Source organism: Petaurus breviceps, unplaced genomic scaffold (genome assembly GCF_028583685.1).
Source record: "Petaurus breviceps papuanus isolate PSGF00001 unplaced genomic scaffold, PetGlider_PUasm1.0 156, whole genome shotgun sequence".
Taxonomy (NCBI): Eukaryota; Metazoa; Chordata; class Mammalia; order Diprotodontia; family Petauridae; genus Petaurus; species Petaurus breviceps.
In genome coordinates, this window is record NW_027185720.1 from 12,007,469 (window position 1) to 12,025,429 (window position 17,961).

The 17,961-nt window shown below is 49.8% G+C and overlaps 1 protein-coding gene across 1 annotated transcript in view; it reads right to left on the bottom strand.

Annotated features, from left to right (window-relative positions):
* MYH9 (myosin heavy chain 9) overlaps positions 1 to 17,961 on the bottom strand; it is a 78,083-nt gene that overhangs the window by 31,822 nt on the left and 28,300 nt on the right. Inside the window, exons 2-3 of the mRNA XM_069082063.1 lie at positions 17,462 to 17,813; positions 10,491 to 10,647 (exon numbers count right to left, since the gene is read on the bottom strand). Of these exons, the coding sequence (XP_068938164.1) occupies positions 10,491 to 10,647; positions 17,462 to 17,794 (490 nt within the window). The 5' untranslated portion in view covers positions 17,795 to 17,813. The remainder of the gene's footprint in view (positions 1 to 10,490; positions 10,648 to 17,461; positions 17,814 to 17,961) is intronic.

Genomic DNA, 17,961 nt, shown 5'->3' on the forward strand with positions numbered 1-17,961 from the left:
AGGAGGGCATTATTTCATCTAGTACCTGCCTGTATGCTTAAGAGCAGGTTTAAAAAAGAGAAATTAGTGGGAAGGAAAGTCTTTCATTAGGTTTCCCTAGCAATCTGCTCTATGAGTCAGGAACTCTAGGGCTTCCCCCTCCCCTCTTCTGTGGCCCGCTGTGCTTTCAACCTCCACGCCCCATTCCTTTTATGCTAAATGGGGCTCTGACCTCCCTCCAGTCCCTGGCAGGAATGGTTAGGGGCTCCATACTCAGCTCCCTCCCCAAGCACTCTGCTTAGGTCTCTAATGGGTAGTGCTGGAACCATCATGGTGCTTGGAGAGGCCTCCACTGGACACACTTCCTAGAATGACCAATGAGAGCCCAGATGGCTTTGAGGATGGCTCTGAGTCACTGGGCAGTAAGAGAAGACATTGGAGAGTGGTTCATGCCTCATTTGCACATGGCCTCGGGACATGAAGACAGTTCTCCAATGATCACAGCTCTAAGCCTGGTTTAATGTCCAGTCAACAGGCCAGGGCTAAGCGGACCCCTTACCATCACACTTCAATCTCAGTCCACTGATAATTCAGCAAAAGGGTCTGGGAGGGTGAGGGCAGGGAGGGGAGGGAGGGTGCTACCCCAAAAGGCCCAGCCCCACTCCCACCCGCTTCCCTGGGGTCTGCTCCTATGTTTCAGGCCTGCTTAGTCACTGCCTCCTGAAGCCTGCAGGAATGTACCTGCGAGTACAGACAAGCCCAGCTGCAGGCAGGCAGGCTGCTACCATGAAAGAAAGTGCTTTCCCAGCCCTGCTGAGAGCCAGGCTCTGGGAGAGCTGGAATTCTTCTAATTGCATGAGGAGGAGTCAGGAGCTGGGCTGGCAGACAACAGGAGGCGAGGGTCCAGAGGAGAAGCCGTGGGGCTACAGTACTTTACCAACTATACAAAGGCTCCCCATTCTGTGTCCCAGCAGCCTTCTCCCACTGGGTCTGGCATCTGAGCCTGGGGTGGTGGACTAGGTCTTTAACACTCCAGAAAAGAAAGGGAAAAAGAGGACAGGGGAGGGGAGGGAAAGGGTGAAGAGAGTGCTCCCCTGGCCTTCTTGGGTTCTCAGCCCATCTTGGTACCCCAACCTGCTCACACTCAGGCCCGGTTCCACTGACTCTTGACTTTCTTTGCCTGTAATTTGGAGGGATCCCACAAGCATGTTTCAATTCCCTTTCTCTAAGCAGCTGCAGTTCTCTTTTCAGGTAATAGGGTGAAGCAGAGATTTGGTTTTTTTCCAGGGGTTAGATTTTTAATAGATATGAAAAAGGCCTAAAATTTCCATGTGGTTCTGCTGGGTCATTTGCCCTAAAGGAAGCAGGGAGGAGTAAAGGAAGGAAGTCTGCACAGTCTGGAAGGCTGAGCCGGTGGGCATGTTCTGAGAGCTGTCTCCTTCCTTTACCCTTTGTCTTGGCCAGCCCCCAGAATTCCTGGGGGACTCCAGTGGAAAGAAGCCCCCAAACATGGTTAAGCACTGCCATGAGGCCCAGGCATGGACTTCCATCCAAGATGCTACATGTCTTTCTTCACCCACAAACTGGGCACAAGCTCCCCAGACACCCTACCCCGACCCTGGCCAGCAACTCTGCTGGCCCTGCCTCCACCCCCTCTATCAAACTGTGCTTCCTAGCACACAAATCCCAAACTGCTGCTTTTTAATCAAATGCTGAACCCTCAATAAGCATCTTTCCAAACCTGCCTTTCTCAAACAACACCACCACCATAGGCTTCAAAAATAAAATCATTGCGCCTTGGTTCAAGCCCTCATATGGGTTTTCTGGGCATCAGGGCCTCCCTCCAAACAGCCCTTGTTGCTCCCCACTGGAGAGGAAGCAAGAACAGCCTTCAGCTACCATCCCTATGTGGTGCTGAGGCCTCACGAGTTCCTGGCACGAATAAATATGGGCTTAAAAAAGTGGTCCTGCTCCTCCCCCCTGCCCACTAAGACTTCTCTTCATTCTCCATAGAGGTAGAAAGCCAAAGCACTTGTGCCTTCACAGAGGTGCCTGTTTGGGTTTCCTTCTCTGACCCAAACTTGGATGAAGCTCCTAGTACCTACTCTGATACAACCAGCTCTATACCCTGGCGCGGTGTTATTTCTTCTGTGTTTTAACAGAAATACTTTAGTGTTGAGCCTATGGAGGTGAGGTAACATCCTTCAGGGTGAGTCAGGGTGCTCAGCAGGGGAGGAGGGGATAAACACCCAGGTGTCGGCCTCCCTGACAACTAAGGGATGGAACATCCTCCAGGCCCCATCACCCACTTCTGCAAGAGCAGCTCTGGAAGCCATTCATGGCCATAAAAGGCAAGCCAAGCCAGCACAGAGTAATGACGTCAGCTGCAGCAGGAAGTGAGTACGGCACAGACAGAGGGTTGGGGCACAAACTCCCAGACCCTGCCTATGACTAACTCCTTCAAATACCAAATGGTGAACATCCCTCCATGGCTCTACAACCAGGCTTCTCTGGAAAGGAGGCTGGGGCAGTTCCAACCGAGATCAGAGCACGAGCAGTTCAGGCTGGATGACCTCAAACTCAACAAGCCTGACTTGTTGATCTGAGCTCTGAAAGAAGGCCTGGGGGCACAGCACCTCAACGGCAGCCCCCTCCAAGAGCCAGAGGCCCCTCTACCAGCTCAGGCAGAGCAGAGGCCAGATAGCAGTGTGAGCTTCTCTGGCCTGGGAGGAGATAACACAGAGCTGACATGAAGCAGGACCCAGGTCCAAATAAAAGATCTGTAAAGTATGATGAGAACAAAAGGAACTATTAAGGCTACTGTCATAAAAGGAGAAAACTCCACTTGGGTCTGAAGACTTCAATCTATTGTTTCACACAAAACTGACCCAATCGGGGCAGCCCATCAACAAGGGGTTGTTAAGGGCCTACTAAGAGCCAGGCAGGAAGCCTTCTCTGTTCCTGAGAAGTTCACAGTCTAAGGTGGTAGAGAAGACGCACAGCTGACCTCTCCTTCTCCAGATCCCTTCAGGGCACCAGCTTCAGGCATCTTGGAGGTTCACACGGGCCCCTTCATGGGGAGTCAGCACACAGGAAACATAGGGCCTGACCTGGCAGTTCCCAGACCCAAACCTAAGTTCTCCTCAGACAATATAAGTGGTCAGCAGCATCAGGAGTCAAGTTTCAGGGAGCCCTAATCAGAAAGCTCTCCCTCCCAACCTGTACTGTTGTCTCAAAAAGGCCCACAGCTTGAATGTGTGAAGAGAAGGCCCAAGTCCCTGGTTACAAGAGTCAGCAGTCCAAGGGACTGCTCCAGGGCCATGTGGCAGGAAAAGGGCCGCTGTAAAATGTAATGACAAGAGGGATGAGGAGGGAAACAAGGAACCGATGAGGGTTTGGAACTGCCAATCTGACCCACTGCTAAAGGAACCTTAGGAAGAAGTGGCCACGGCACCTTGGAGTGCAAAGCGAGAGTTTCTGATGTGGCCTGCACTGCAGGAAGGCTCGTCTCAGAGTCCAGAGAAAGGACAGGTACAATCCCCCAACCTAAAGGTCGACCAAGGAAGGCAGCCCGAGGATACCAAGGATGCTGAAAAGGGCTGCCCAGGAAGATGTGCAGAATCTGGCAGCAAGGACAAAGAAGAGCCAGCAAACACAAAAGAGAGGCATGTTCCTAGAAGAATGTCGGGAATGTTAAAGCCACCAACAAGCTGAGGCTGGCCACAAATGCTGAGGACCAACCAAAGGCCTTTTAAAAATAGCTATTCTGGGGACAGATGATGGAAGGGACCAGACCTGCTGTGCTACGCAAGGGCAGGGGTACAATGAAGAACGGCTTTTCATCAAGGAAAAAGATCTTCAGGCTGGGAAACTTCAAGTTCAAAATAGTTTCAAGTCCAGTGAAACCCAGATAAGTCAGTGGGAAGATGGTTAAAGAACAATCTAGATGTCCCTCCTAAGCCCAGGCTCCAGGCTGGAGGGAAGATGGGCGAGCCGCACAGTCGTCCAAAATCAAATCAATGGTATGAAAAAGAGATTCCTAAGGGATAGAATGGCGAAAACTACCTAGATTTTCAAATAGAGAAACAAAAATAGATTCTAAATTTTTTAATGACAAGCTTGGATTACATTACAGACAAAACCTCCAAAATGCATGCAATGGATTTGTGAGTGCCTGAAATGAAAGCAGCCCCTCAGAAGAGGGAGCACCTCCTCCTAGAGAACCAATCATGCCAAACCTGCCCTGCGTCCTTTTCTTACTGATATGGTCTGTGGGGAATGTTATGGGCAAGGGTCATGCTGCAAAGACCCAGTTCAAATCTGCCGTTGACCAGACAAAGCCCAAAAGAGCGAAGGTGATGAGGACCCCAAGGGGGTTTGACAGCATCAGCACACCCAGAAGCTGGTGGAGAAACTGCAATTGCTTTGCCTAGGGAAATAAAGATTTAAGGAGGGTGGGTTGTGATGGCTGTGTCTGAAATGCCATCATGCAGACTGGAGGCTGTTGGGCTGGGCCCCAGAGGGCAGAGCTAGGAACATCCAAAGGCTCTGCAAAGAGGAAAACTCTGATTTGCGGTGAGAAAACAAGGACTAATAAGGACTGCTGTCCATCAGCGCCTTCAGGATGCTGTTTGACAGGACGCATGTGAAAGATGAAGCAGAGAGGATGTTTTTCTTCTCTTTTTTTTCTTTTGGAGGGGCAATTGGGGTTAAGTGACTTGCCCAAGGTCACATGGTTAGGGTTTTTTTGTGTGTGTGTTGTGTCTGAGGCTGGACTTGAACTCAGGTCCTTCTGACTCCAGGGCCGGTGCTCTATTCACTGCGCCACCTGGCCGCCCCAAGAGGATGTTTTTCTGCTCAGATAAGTTCTCAACAATACAATGGATAGAGAAGAGAGCTGGATGGCCAGGGTGCTAGAGTAGAGATGCAGATTGGAGCAGGCCCTCAATGAACCACAGGTCAGGTAGTGGGGTGGACCAAAGATGGCTCCACACCCCCTGTGACAGAACATGACAACTGCATTGCATACCCAACTGGGCAGTGAGGGCATTAGCAACCCCCCTCCCACTTCAACCTGACAGCTTCTACAAACATCTCCCTAGAGTTTCCATGGCAAGGAAAATTCTAGCTCTTTGGGGAAGTGGAAACCTAGCAGCAGAATGGGACCCCAGTAGCCAGGAGGCTCTGAGCATCAGCAGAGGGCCCAAGAACAGAGTCCCTCCCAGGGAGGAAGGCATTAAAGGGAAGACAATTAAACAACAGGGCAGAGGTTCAAGGTAAGAAAAGAGAAGGAAATGCATTAAAATTCCTGGCAAACCTGGTTCAGAAATGACCAGAAGAACTAGTGGGTAGGAAACCCGGCTGGGACAGGAGGGGCCACGCAATTCCTGGTACCAGAGGAGTCAGCTGGCCAAAGACTGACACCATCCTTGGGCTTGGAGAGGAGCCTCCCTGAGCACAAACCCAGCTCCCTCCCAGCTCATCTTAGTCTCTGCCCTGTGTCTCATTGGGAAAAGTTCATTCTCCTGACCAGTTCAGACCTTCCAACAGGAGTGGTATCACTTCAGAAACAAGGCCAGCAGCCCTGATCCTAACAGAAGGGGACACAGGCATGCTAAATCTGGAACTGATAAAAGCATCATCTCCCACCGAGACTGGAGAGCTTTTCAGAGAGGCCAAACGTTCCTGTAACAGAACATCCACTGATTGCCCACAGCTTTGGGGTGATAGCATATTTTCTAAAGCTCTAGCTGTTAAGTCAGAAGGAGAAGCAACAGCTAAGGATGATAATGGAGAGGATCCAGGGGAGGGGGTGGTGTCAGCACCACCAAGAACCTTCATGGTTCTTTCCCCACATTTATCTTTCTACAGAATCTTGGGGGTAAAAGCACAGAAGAAAAAAGTAAATAGACAAGATCCAAAGAGGAAGGACTGACTCAGCCAAGGAGGAAAAAGTACAGGAATGGGGGGGGGGGGGGGGAGATAAGTCAGGGATTGGTTGTTCTGGGTGGGAGAGAGAAATAAATAATAACTGAACATTCAAACTGAAAGGAACTGGAGAGGTCATTAGTCCAATCCTTTAATTTTATAGGAGAGAAAGCTGTACCAAAATAGTTGAATGAACCATGAATGTAATGAAATATTACTGTGTCATAAGGAATGATAAATACAAAGACTCAAAGAAAAACAGGAAAATTTGCATGAACTGATGAAAAGCAAAGCAAGCAGAACCAAAAGGGTAAGTAAGGCACATGACCACGATGATGGTAATTAGAAAAAAACAAACCACGGGGAAGGGCCAAGACTCAGGTCAGCCATGAGAGACCACACTTGGTGCTATGAAAGCTGACGGACTTGTCTCTGCTTTACTAATCATACATCCACTATGAACTGCTATTCAAGGAGATCCTTTCCAGTGACCACTAAGGGATAAGTCTTGCATGGAGACTTTGTCAAGAGTTGCTGATGAGCATTTTGTAACAAAATATCTCTAAAAATTATCATTATTCTAAAGCACCCCAAAATGTTTTAAATTCTACAAGGGGAAGGATACACAGCACTAACTACAATTCCAACACTATAGGCTGAAAGTCAAGTCTTTGAAAAGAATCCACTTTAATCACAACTTTCGCTTTTGAAAAATAAGCCCAAACCCATTTTGCAGACTGACAGACCAAAGAAGACCTGCCACCACCAGACTATTCTTGTGCGTCTGAGGAGACAGGAAGTAGGAGGATGACTTGATCAGAATTCAAGGCCCCATCATTCTGTCATTGGGCGCAGACCTGCCACGAAGAATACCATGGTCTCCACTGTGAAGAATCCGCAGGCTGCTTAGGCTTCAGCTGCACTGAGCTCCTCTGGCAGGAGGCCCTTCCCATCCCCCCTTCCCTCCTACCGACTCTGTCTCTTGCAAGCTGCTACTGAGATGTCTCTGTCTCTCACTGTGTATCTCTGTCTCTCCCTCCTTTGTATCTCTAATGCTCTGACCAGTGCCTGGCAAACAGGAGGCATTTAATAAATGCTCGATCAACAGACTAATTGACTGACTTAGAAAATTGCTATAGCTGAAAAATTCATCCCTGTGGCCAAGCTGGTGGTTCAGGAGCCAGGGTCTATCCCCAGATATAAACCCTAATCTATGGCAGGAGATATAAAGTCACATTCAGCTACAGGTCAAGAATTCACATTTTCTGAGTCCTATAGTTTGATGCACTCCCAGATAAGCTCCTTTCAAAGTAAAGACCAATAGACAGTGACCCCATGTGCTCAGGGACATGTCTCAGGCACCCGACTTCTGAAAAAAGACAGAATCATTTCTAAGGTGTGAGAATGAGGAGGAAAACAATGCACGGAAGGCTAGGGGGCGTGGGGGTGGCTAAAGCCAAGGCAGACTCCATGCAAGCAACCTGCCCCAGGGAGTCCTGGGCGGGCAGCACTGGAGGGGCCACCCCCTACCAAAAGATCAAGAGAAATGCTGCCACACCCTGCGGGAAGAGCCCCATTCCAGGAGCTTCAGCACACAGTGGGCCCTTTGTGCCAAGAAGGCAGCTCAGCCTCAGCCTCCCGGCCAGCACATTCTGGCTAAGTGGAGGCTCTGCCTCAGCCTCCCGGCCAGCACATTCTGGGTAAGTGGAGGCTCAGCCTCAGCCTCCCGGCCAGCACATTCTGGGTAAGTGGAGGCTCAGCCTCAGCCTCCTGGCCAGCACATTCTGGCTAAGTGGAGGCACCACTCTGCAGCCTCCTGCGGCGGTCATCCTCACCCCTATTCCCCCTCACCTAGGAGGCCCCGTGAATTTGTTCAAAAGTGTGTGTTGGGGTGTGTTTGAAGGGTTTCTCTAGATCTCGGGCTGAGACGACCTAGGTCTCGCTGGAGAGGCTCCTTAAGACACAGTTCTGCAGGGCTGCAGACCAGAATGCAGATGAATAAATGGATGGCAGGAGGGAAGTCACTTGATTCCCTTCTCCCACAGTTCAGACACTGACGTACCCATTGGACCACTTCCTCTCTGGATGGCTGTAGGTCCCTGTCAGAGTCAAAGAGGAATCCAAAAGGGAAGGCCCAATGGGCCACCAGACCTAGTACACAAGAAACAGTCTACCTCCAAAAACGTCTCAAGGATGAAAAGGACTGGCCTGAGATACAAGTTTGAATTCCAGGCCTGCCAATAATTCACAGGGCAACATTAGACATGTCATTTAATCTCTCTAGGCCACCATTTAAAAGCTGCAAAAGGATTTCTAAGAAGCTTTCTGGCTCTGAAATTCGAAGATATTATGTTTATACAAAAGGGTGAGTTAGTCACTAAGTGCTGTGTGGACACTGGCAAAGAAGTATTTGCACAAACTCTGAGGAGCTGCCCGCTTCCCATTCAGCTGCCACCGCAGAGGAGGGCCCTGGGGAGAGGAAGGGAAGTGGATTAACAGAGCAAAGGGTTAAAGAGTTCCTGGATTAGCCTAAGCCAGGAATGAAAGCAGACCCTTGCTGCCTCTCCCCCAGAAGCGCAGGATGCTTATTAAAATACCATCAACCCAGGGGAATCGGCCAGAATCTGGCATCGAAACCAATGAACATGTAAGATTTTTCCACTCAGCCGCTCTGGAGTAGATAACAGGGGCAGGGTCAAATTCTTCAGCTCCCTGTTCGTCTGTCAGAGCAAATCCTTGTTCACTGAGGGATTCTCTGGCTCCAAGAGATAACACAGGAATGACAAGTTTTCAAAACAAGTCCCTTTCTTTGTAGACTTCAGTTCAAATTCCCAGAGCAGCTCCATCCACACAATTGGAGAGCAACCCTAACACTGCTGAGACACTAACAGAGGTTCAAAAGCCGTCCTTGTGAAGCCCCAACGTGGGATATCAGGCTTTTAATCAGTTTGCTGCAGGCTTTAAAGCTATCCAAAGGCACAAGACAAGGCTGGAATCAGGTCAAACACTAAAGGGCCTCTATCTGTAAAGCCTATGGTAGAATACGGCTCTTGGACGGTGGGTAGCAGGGAATTCTGACCCTTGCTAATGACTAAGGTTCAGAGAGATGACAACTGGCTGACCGAGGCCTACATACTACCTATTCATACATACACAAAACAGAAAGGTACAAGGGGCCAAGAACTCGCCTATCTCCATTCTTAAAAAAAAAACGGGTCAAGTCCCAGCCAGGTGTTGCAGAGAACACAGAGACTGAGGAGGCCCCAGCCCCGACTCCCAGAGAGACAAGAACAGCACAAAGCAGAACCCGTAAGGGAACAGAACCACAACAGAACCAGAGTTCTGAGCAAAAAAAAGCATTTCTGACTTGCTGGGGGAGAAATCAAGGACCCTGATAGAGGAGGGCTTCTCAAAGAGGGGGCGGGATGTTTGCAGGAGGGTTTTGGGGGAGGACAGGTTCTGGGGGGGGGGGGGGGGGGCACAGTGGAAGAAAAATGAAAACATCAGTGGGAGCAGAGGCATGAAAGAAGGAAAAGAGGAACCCAGGTCTCCCTGAGAGAGGGCTGCAATTGGGCTGGGGGAGGGCCTGCGCACCAGATGAAGCAGGGATTCCAAGCACCTTGCAAAAAAGTCAGGTCTGTATAGGGTTGCTAATGTCGGCTGTGGCCTGACTCCAATGGCAACAGGCAAGAAGCTGGGTTGGCTCTCTTCCTCCCTCTCTCCTCAAGCGATCTTTCCTTTGTATAGCTCCTTACCTCCTCACCCCTGCAAGAATTCAAGAGCCTGGAGGGCAAAAACTGCAGCTTCAGACCCGAGGTGCTTAAAAGTGGTGGATTTGAATTGAGAAGCTATTAGAGGAAGATGGTCTAGAGTTAGGAAGATCTGGGTTCAAATCTAGTCTGACATTTATGAGCTAAGTGACCCTGGAGAAGTGTCATGACCTGTCTGCCTCAGTTTCCTCAACTGTAAAAGGAAGATAAATGATAGTATCAAATGGCACACAGCAGGTGTTTAATTCATCTTCCTCCCTTCTTTCCAGTTCAGCAGAGACATAATGAGAGCCCAGACAGTGGGGACAACCACTGAGAAATACATGTGGATGAAATGGCCAGATGAAGCCTCCCAGCAGCAAGTAATGGATCTCAGCACAATGTGAGCAAGCTGCCCGATGAACCTTCATTCACCCTAGCTCATCGGCAAAGACCTTCCCCTTCCTCAGCTACTAAATTTAGCAGAAAATATCCCTTTATGACACTGAAAAAACATTAACTGTCAAACATGCAAGGCTAGGTAACAAGAGTGGAAATATGGAAGGAGGCTATTTAGAAAGCTCTTCCATGAAGGAACACAGAGGTTAAAACACTATTGGGATCAGACACAACACCCGCAGATCTTCTCAGCACATAAGCCTGGCACCTGGGTTTGGGTTGGTGGTCGCCCCATGAGGCATCGCTTGGCCATCAGGAGTTTGTGGAAGGGGGGAAGCCCGAAAGCACTTGTGAAGCCTAGTTCTAATGAGAGCAGAAGTGGGAGGACGAGCAGGATTGAAGCCAGTGGCCTGGAAGCCTCCCAGGGCCGCTCACCTTGCATCATGCTCCTGTAGGCCGTGTCTGTGATGGCGTAGATGTGAGGGGGCATCTCGTGCCGCTTCTTGCCTTTGTACATCTCCACGATCTCTTCCGAATAGATGGGCAGGTTCTTGTAAGGGTTGATGACCACACAGAACAGGCCTGAATAGGTCTGCATGAAAGAGAAGAACAATCGTAAGTGACGAGCTCCTGCAGGCCTCACCAAACTTGATTTACAGCAAAGTCCGAGCCTCAGTGAGACTCCAGACCACCACCACCAGTCTCGCGCTTTTGAGGCTAACAAAGAGCTTTCTTCACAAGAAAGCTGTGAGCAGAAGAATTCTGAGCCCCATTTTCAACATTAGGAGACAGGCAGCCCCACAGAATAGTGGCTAAGGCTGCCTTTGAACACAAGTCTAGCCCTCCTATGGTGGCTGCTATTTTCCCAAGAAGACTGGGACGCATCCAGAATAGCCTAAGGTGGAAAGAGGCAGCGTCTAACACATCCCTGAGTGACCCAAATTGGGTACTCATGCTCAAAGCCCGAGTGGTTCTGTCCTTGGCTCCAAAGCCAGCACTGGCCCAGTACCAGCTCCATCCCTCATGTCAGTCCATAAGACTGCCGCCATCTTCAAAAATAACACAACTTCAAAAATAACACATCTTCAAAAATAACACAAAATAACTGGTCAAGTTCAAAGTGACAATGGCTCACACAGTACTTCAAGGTTTGGAAAGCATCTGACGTGTAATGACTCAAGAAGGGAAAAGCCGTTACTCCCATTTTACAGACCAATGGTTTGCCAATGGTCACAAACTAATAAGTGCCTGAGGCAGGATTCGAGCCCAGTTCTTCATAACTCCAAGTCTAGAACTCTGCCTGCTACCTCAGAGAGCTACTGTAAAGCAAGGAACACAAACCTGGAACAGGCTTTTCATCTGAAAATGCACGGCCATGATCATAAGCAGCCGGGTTTGAGCTGTGATGGGCCGGTCTGTGAACTAGCCCATGAGGAAGGGCTTTCATCTGGATGTGTATGCTCTGGAAGCATTTCTTGACCTAGCATCAGGGGTGACAGTCTAGGCTAACTTACTGGCACTGACTCACACTCCTGTTTTCTAAAATCTGGTGCCCTGACTGCACCAGATTGCAGAAAGTGGAACTCAAGAACTACGAAGGCCCTTCGAGGTCCCCCTCCAATCCCTCAGTCTATTCCAGGAAATAGAGGCCTGGAAGCAAGGTGGCCCCTGAACCTTGGACCAGGTGCCTCTGTGGCAACAGAGCCAAGCAAGAGAACCCAAGACTCAGTTCCGGTTCCAAAGTTCCTCTGGTTCCAAAGTTCCCTCTGGGTGACGTTCTTTCAGGCCATTGTCATTCATGCCTGCTTCCCCTGATGCTAGTCCCTCTCCCTAGGCTCCTCCTTGACCGTGTAACTTTGGCTGCTACTGGAGATGCCTCTGGCCTGCTGGGAGCACCCGTGGGCACAATGGACACCACGGCTCGTGTCAGACTAAACCTTGGCTGGGGGAGGCTGTCCCAGTCACTCATTTCTAGCTCCTTTCCCACAAGTAATCATTTTACAAAACCCAAATCCCTTATTATAGTACCTGGGGAGTTTTTAATAAGTGTGCTTTCCTGGCATTGTGAGAGGTGTGACTAATCCAATCCCCCCTCAGTGCCTCTCATTTTCAGGGGAGGGCTGGAGCTGTGGCCATGAGGACACAAAGAGCCTCTATGGCCCTGGCAATGGGAGCAGATCCCTTGTGAGCCTGTGTAGGCGTAAAGGCACGGACTGCCCAGGGCTCCTGCACACTCCAAAGGGGAGAACAGAGCCACCATGCACCCACCTAAGGGGTAGTCTTTCAGCTGGGCATGATTTGAGCCAGCCCTTTAATCAGATGAAAGGAGTGCAGGGAACTTAGAACCCAAAGGAACTCTCTGCCCACTCTTCAGCCCCAGAAGTTGAGTCCCTAGAATATCTGTCTGAACCGCATTTCAAACGGGTGACCGTGGGCCTTCAGCACTTGGCAGCTGGAGGATTAAAGCATGAGCATTTCACAGCTGCTGGTGGCTCGCTGCTCCCCAGGCTCCTGTGGAACACACCCCTGGCTTCCAGCATACTGAGGGGAATACAGAGAGGGCCGAGTCCCCCTGCACCCACTTGGGCCTTCCCTTAATGGAGGAATACCAGATACCAGCAATATTCTACTTAGGCTTCTCTATTGTGTGGTGCTTTTCTGAGCCCTTGCAGAGAGCAGTTGGAGGGAAAACAAATGACTGATTATCTCCAGGAATAAGGATGGTTGAGGGTTCAACATCCCTTCCTCCTCTATCTGAGAAGTGGCCAAACACACTTGGCCCTTTCTGAACTCAGCTGTGCTTCTGAATGCAGACCAGTGTCTGCTGTATGAGCCCCTGAGGGGCGCTACTTCCAGGACAGAATTAGCTGTAGGATTCCAAAAGTAATGTCGTGCCATGTGATCTTGGGCAAGTCACTTAACCCCAAATGCCCTCCAAAAAAAAAAGGCAAAAAAAAGACAAAAGCAATGTCACCCTGTTCTCGAAGGGATACAGCCCTCATGGCCTTTGTGCATGTGGGAAATCCCAGGAACCATGCTGGTCTGAAGTCAGGGCTGCCCCCAGATGGGCAATCATGGTGGTCAGGAACGCCAGTCAATTGTGACAAAGATGGTGATAGTCTCCTTGTCAAGGTAACACTTGGTGGAGACTTGAGTTCTCCTCCAGACTCAGTACTTAGAAACTGTCTGACCCTGAGGCGACTCCCCCAACAACCCAATGAAGATAATCCCTCCACTCCTTGCCTGTGTCCCTGTGGATCTGGCTTCTTCCTGTCCCCAGGGGCAGTCCCTGGGCTACAGGACATCTTAGCCCAGGCTAGTAACTGGGTGCCATGGCTCAGAGAGATGGATGAGAGTCCCCCCCGCAAAGCAAGATTTAGTCTGACCAAAGCTTTCCTGTGGAGGATGCTCCCAACAGGCCAAAGGTTATTTATAGTGGAGCCCAAACCAGGGTGCTGTTTCAATTTGAAGATAAATCTAGGGGAGCTCAGGGAGAGGGACAGCACCCAGACGCAGATGCCTGTGGCTAGCAAAAAAAAACCAAAACCTTCATGACAACAAAGGCTTGAGAAATTCCAGAGGTCAAAAGTCAGAAGAAGCCACCCAAGGGAGAATCCCCACCCTGCTCCTTGTTCCAGAAGGAAGAGGCTGGAGCCAGGCACTGCTCAGGTCCTACAGTCTCCTCCTGCCCCACAGAATCATGGAATCAGAGTGTCAGGGACCTTACTCATTGTAGCAAAGGAGGAAGTGAACCAGAGATGCCCCTGTGGGCACAGTCAGGAGCACTGCTATACATGCACACTTTGGGCTCTTCTGCAGACAGACGCCAGGCAAACATGCATCTCCCCCTAGGATCCTCTGCCACTGAAGCTTTGGTCAAAAGGTCAAGACCTAGGGACAAAGGAAAAGGGGCCAAGACCAGCTGTGGCCATCCCGAATGTGGCAGAGCAATCTTCACTGCCTTATTTCTAACTGATTATTCCTCCACAGAAAAATCCAAGGCTTGCAGAGGTGCCAAGATTCACACTAAACCAAGTCCGTGAGACTCATGCTGCCCAAGTGAAGGGTGAGAAGGAGTGAGAGCCCAGGACTACCCAAAGGAGAGAGGACCAAGCGGAAAGGCCCCGGGAGCCCCAAACCTTCGTGCCGCCTGCACAGATCAGGTGCAGAACTTAATCACACAGTCTGACCAGCTCCAAGGGGCCATGGAAAACAACTCATGCAAGTTCTTCATCTCATAAACAAGGAAACCACGGCCTGATCCCAGCTGAGCCAGGGATCTGAGTGTCCAGCACGACTTGGGAGGGCAATGCTCTCACGCCAGAGGACTGGGTCTCTATCTCCATGAGACTTTTTCCTGCAGGGTCACACTGAAATGGTCACATAGGCATCAGAACTTTCCTCTCTGAGACTTCTCTAAACTGATGCTGATTGAGGAGAGCAGAACCAGGGGAACACTGTACACAATTACAGACACATCATAGCTGTGATGACTGACTTTGAGAGACTGGGCTCCCCTCAGCAATGCAAAGCCATGAGACAACTCCAAAAGACTCATGGTGGAAAGGCCATCCGCATCCAGAGAAAGAGTTAGAGTCCGAATGCAGATGGAAGCGAGCTACTTGCTGTCTCCTTGGTTCTGTTTCATTCCTTCTTTCTCGTTGTTCATGCCATTGGTTATAATCCTTCTTTACAACTTGACTCATGTTTAATTTGAGGGTATTTGTAGAACCTAGATCAGATTCCATGCTGCCATAGGAGAGGAGAGGGAGGAGGAGAAAGTTTGGAACTCAAAAGCTTGTGGGACTGAATGTTGTAAACTAAAAGTAAATTAACAAATTAAATTTTTTTTAAAAACCCTCCCTCTCTGGATGACCTTAAGGCTAGGATTACAAATGTAATCCAAGTGGTGCAGGGGAAGAGTTCTGGGCCTAGAATCAGGAAGACCTGAATGTGAATAGATCTGTGTGACCCTAAAAGGAAACTTGGCCTCTGTTTGCATCAGTTTCCTCAACTGTAAAAATTGTGGATGATAATAGCAGTGGCCCCCTAGGGTTCTTGGGAGGATCAGGTCCAGCCATCCCACAGCTCTATCTGAAAAGAACAACACTGCTTAGGCTCATTCCCAAGGAGTGATTAATCACCTAAGGTGTAAGCACTGCATTTTACAGGGAGGGATCAGTCTTGAGACTCCAAGGGCACTAGCATGGTTCTCAAGGGTTAGCCCCTAAAGCCACTGAGCCCAAGATCACAGAACTGCTGAGAACCTCAGAAGGTAGCTCTAGGCCGCCCCCAATAGGACCCTCCTCTCCACAAATGGCTGTCCAGCCTCGGAGACCTAGCCGCTCCCACAGACTGAGATTATCCCCAGTGTGAGCCTTAACCTGTCTACCTCAATTTTCTCAACTGCAAAGTGGGGATAACAGTACCCACCTCATAGGGCTTGTTTTGTTTTGGCTTCAAGCCCTTCCAGATGAAGCAGCCCTTTGCACATCTGGATTGTTTCCCCTGTTGGGACACTATGCCATAGAGGTTGAAAACTATCTACGACAGAGCACAAGGGAGTCCAGTCAGGCACCCAGAGGCATTACGCGGGATGTGCCCAGCACCACAGCAGCCCCAGTGGAAGCCTGAGCCTAGGGCCGAGTATGCCCAATCCCCCTGAAGGGGAGCTGCACCAAACGGTAAAGAGCCTACGACATGCTAAGCTCTGACAGCAGAGTCCAGCTCCTGGCTGCTGGCCAGGAGAAAAGGATCAGAGGATCCAAGAGGGCAGCCACTAAAATGAGTCAGCAACTCACTGTGGGAGTTCGATATTCAAGGTTGGTTTGTACTCTGCCAGGTCAGATTTTCGGGTGGGGAACATGGAGAGAAAACAGGTAACTGGACAAAATTGTGTGCGATTACACTGGGAGATTATGCCTGAGACAGTGAGTGGATATAGGATGCAGAAAATCAAGTGGGGGAGAGGAAGAATTTGAGGTGCAGGAATCAAAAGATGCCACAGGGCAAAAGGAGCTAAAACTTGCCCAGCACTGGTTCAATGGACCATCTAGGATTTCTACCCCATAACTAAAATATAAGGGGGCGTCACAAAGCTCCACATCTGAATGGACGACCCAAGCCGAGAGGTCCCTGTGTGGCCTTGCTCCTTAGGGCCGAGCTGGGCTTAGAAGCCAGGGATCCAAACCCAGGCTTCAATACTCCTATGTCCCCCTCAGCAGCCACTTCAGACTTCTCCACGGCAAGAAAGCCACGTTCTATTTCTACAGCCACTCTGCAATTCCTCAGACTAACCAGTGACACCCCCATATTGCAGATGAGAAAGTAAAGGCTGGTCAGGCTCAATTCAAAGTCCCACCACTCTAGATGGCAGAGCTGGGACCAGAATGTAGATGTATTCAGAGGGACTCATCCTACTTCTCACTTCGGTTGACCAGAAGCCCCTTGGGAGGCTCGGGCAAGTCCCAGATCTTATCACTTCCCCGCTCCAACTTCAACTCTCTCAATGGGAAAAGGTCTGGTGAGGTCAGGCTGCCATTGTCTTTGTTACAGGACAAGGTGGGGATTTCCAGAAAGGGCCATGACGTATAAACCAAAGGCCTTCATTCACCACATAACTCAGAAAGAAAATCAAGGCATTGGAGTAGAGGATGCCTCCATTCCTTACCCTCCAGCTCCCCTGTGGTCTGCAGACCACAGATCAGAATCATCTAAGGCCACAAACCGATGGTCTTCTGAAAACTCAGAGTGGGACAAGAGGTATGTCCTCCACTGAGAAGACAGTCCCAGAGACAAGAGCCCTAAAAGCCTAGAGAAATCAGACTACCCATTTTTAAAAAATTTTTTTCATTTATTTAGGTGATTTAAAAAAAATTTTTAAAGAGTGCTTTTTTCTGAGACAAATCACAACCAATCCTATCCATAAGCTATCACTTCCCCTTTTCTGGGACTCATTTTCCTCATCTGAAAAATGAAAGAGTAGAAACAGTAGCTAAGTCTGTGATTCCAGGCTTATTCTGTTACTTTGAGATCTGAGTCACTCAGACAGAACTGTCTACTCAAATGATGCAAGGACTGAGGAGAAGAGAGGCAGAGCCTGGGAGAGTCCAGTGTCACCTGTCTAGGGAGGGGACTGCCAGACTGCACAGGGCCCACCTGTCCCCGAAGGGAGAGAAAAGAAAGCCAGCTGTGGGATGGGAAGACCTTCCTTATTAGCTTGTTTGGTTTGGAAGGTGCTTCCTGCTTCCCCACGTTCCACAAGGAGCTGTAATGCCAAAGACCAAGCACCCTCCCCATTCCTTGTAGGGTGCCCCAAGGCCCTGTGGGGAGCAGGCTCAGGTCAGGGTCGCTCTGGCCAGTCCCCGTTTCTGAGACAAATCACTGGTTTCAGCACAGGTACTTACGTAGATGAGCCCCGAGTAGTATCTCTCCTTCAGGTTGTGCAGCACGGACGCCTCATTGAGGCAGGTGAGCTCTGCCATGTCCTCCACCTTGGAGAACTTGGGGGGATTCATCTTCTGGATGTCATCCTTATTCACTTTGACCTTCTTCCCATTCTCAATCAGCTCCACGATGGCCTCATCACCCACTTCCTCCTTGAGACTAGCAGGCTCAAAGCCATTCTTCTCGGAAGGGACCCAGACCAGCTTCTTGGCGGCCCAGTCGGCCTGGGCCAATGGGTTGTTGATGAAGTTCTTGTCCACATAGAGATACTTATCGGCAGCTTGCTGGGCCATCTTGACTGCTAGCTAGGACCTGCAAATAGAAGGAGGAAACGAAGACATCAGAAATCGTAGCATTTGTCACTAACACAGGCCTGCGTCCATCTACCTTTGTAGGATCATTCACATTTCTACAGTGCTTGAAAAAGCACACACCCCACTGTCCTTGTGACAATATTGGG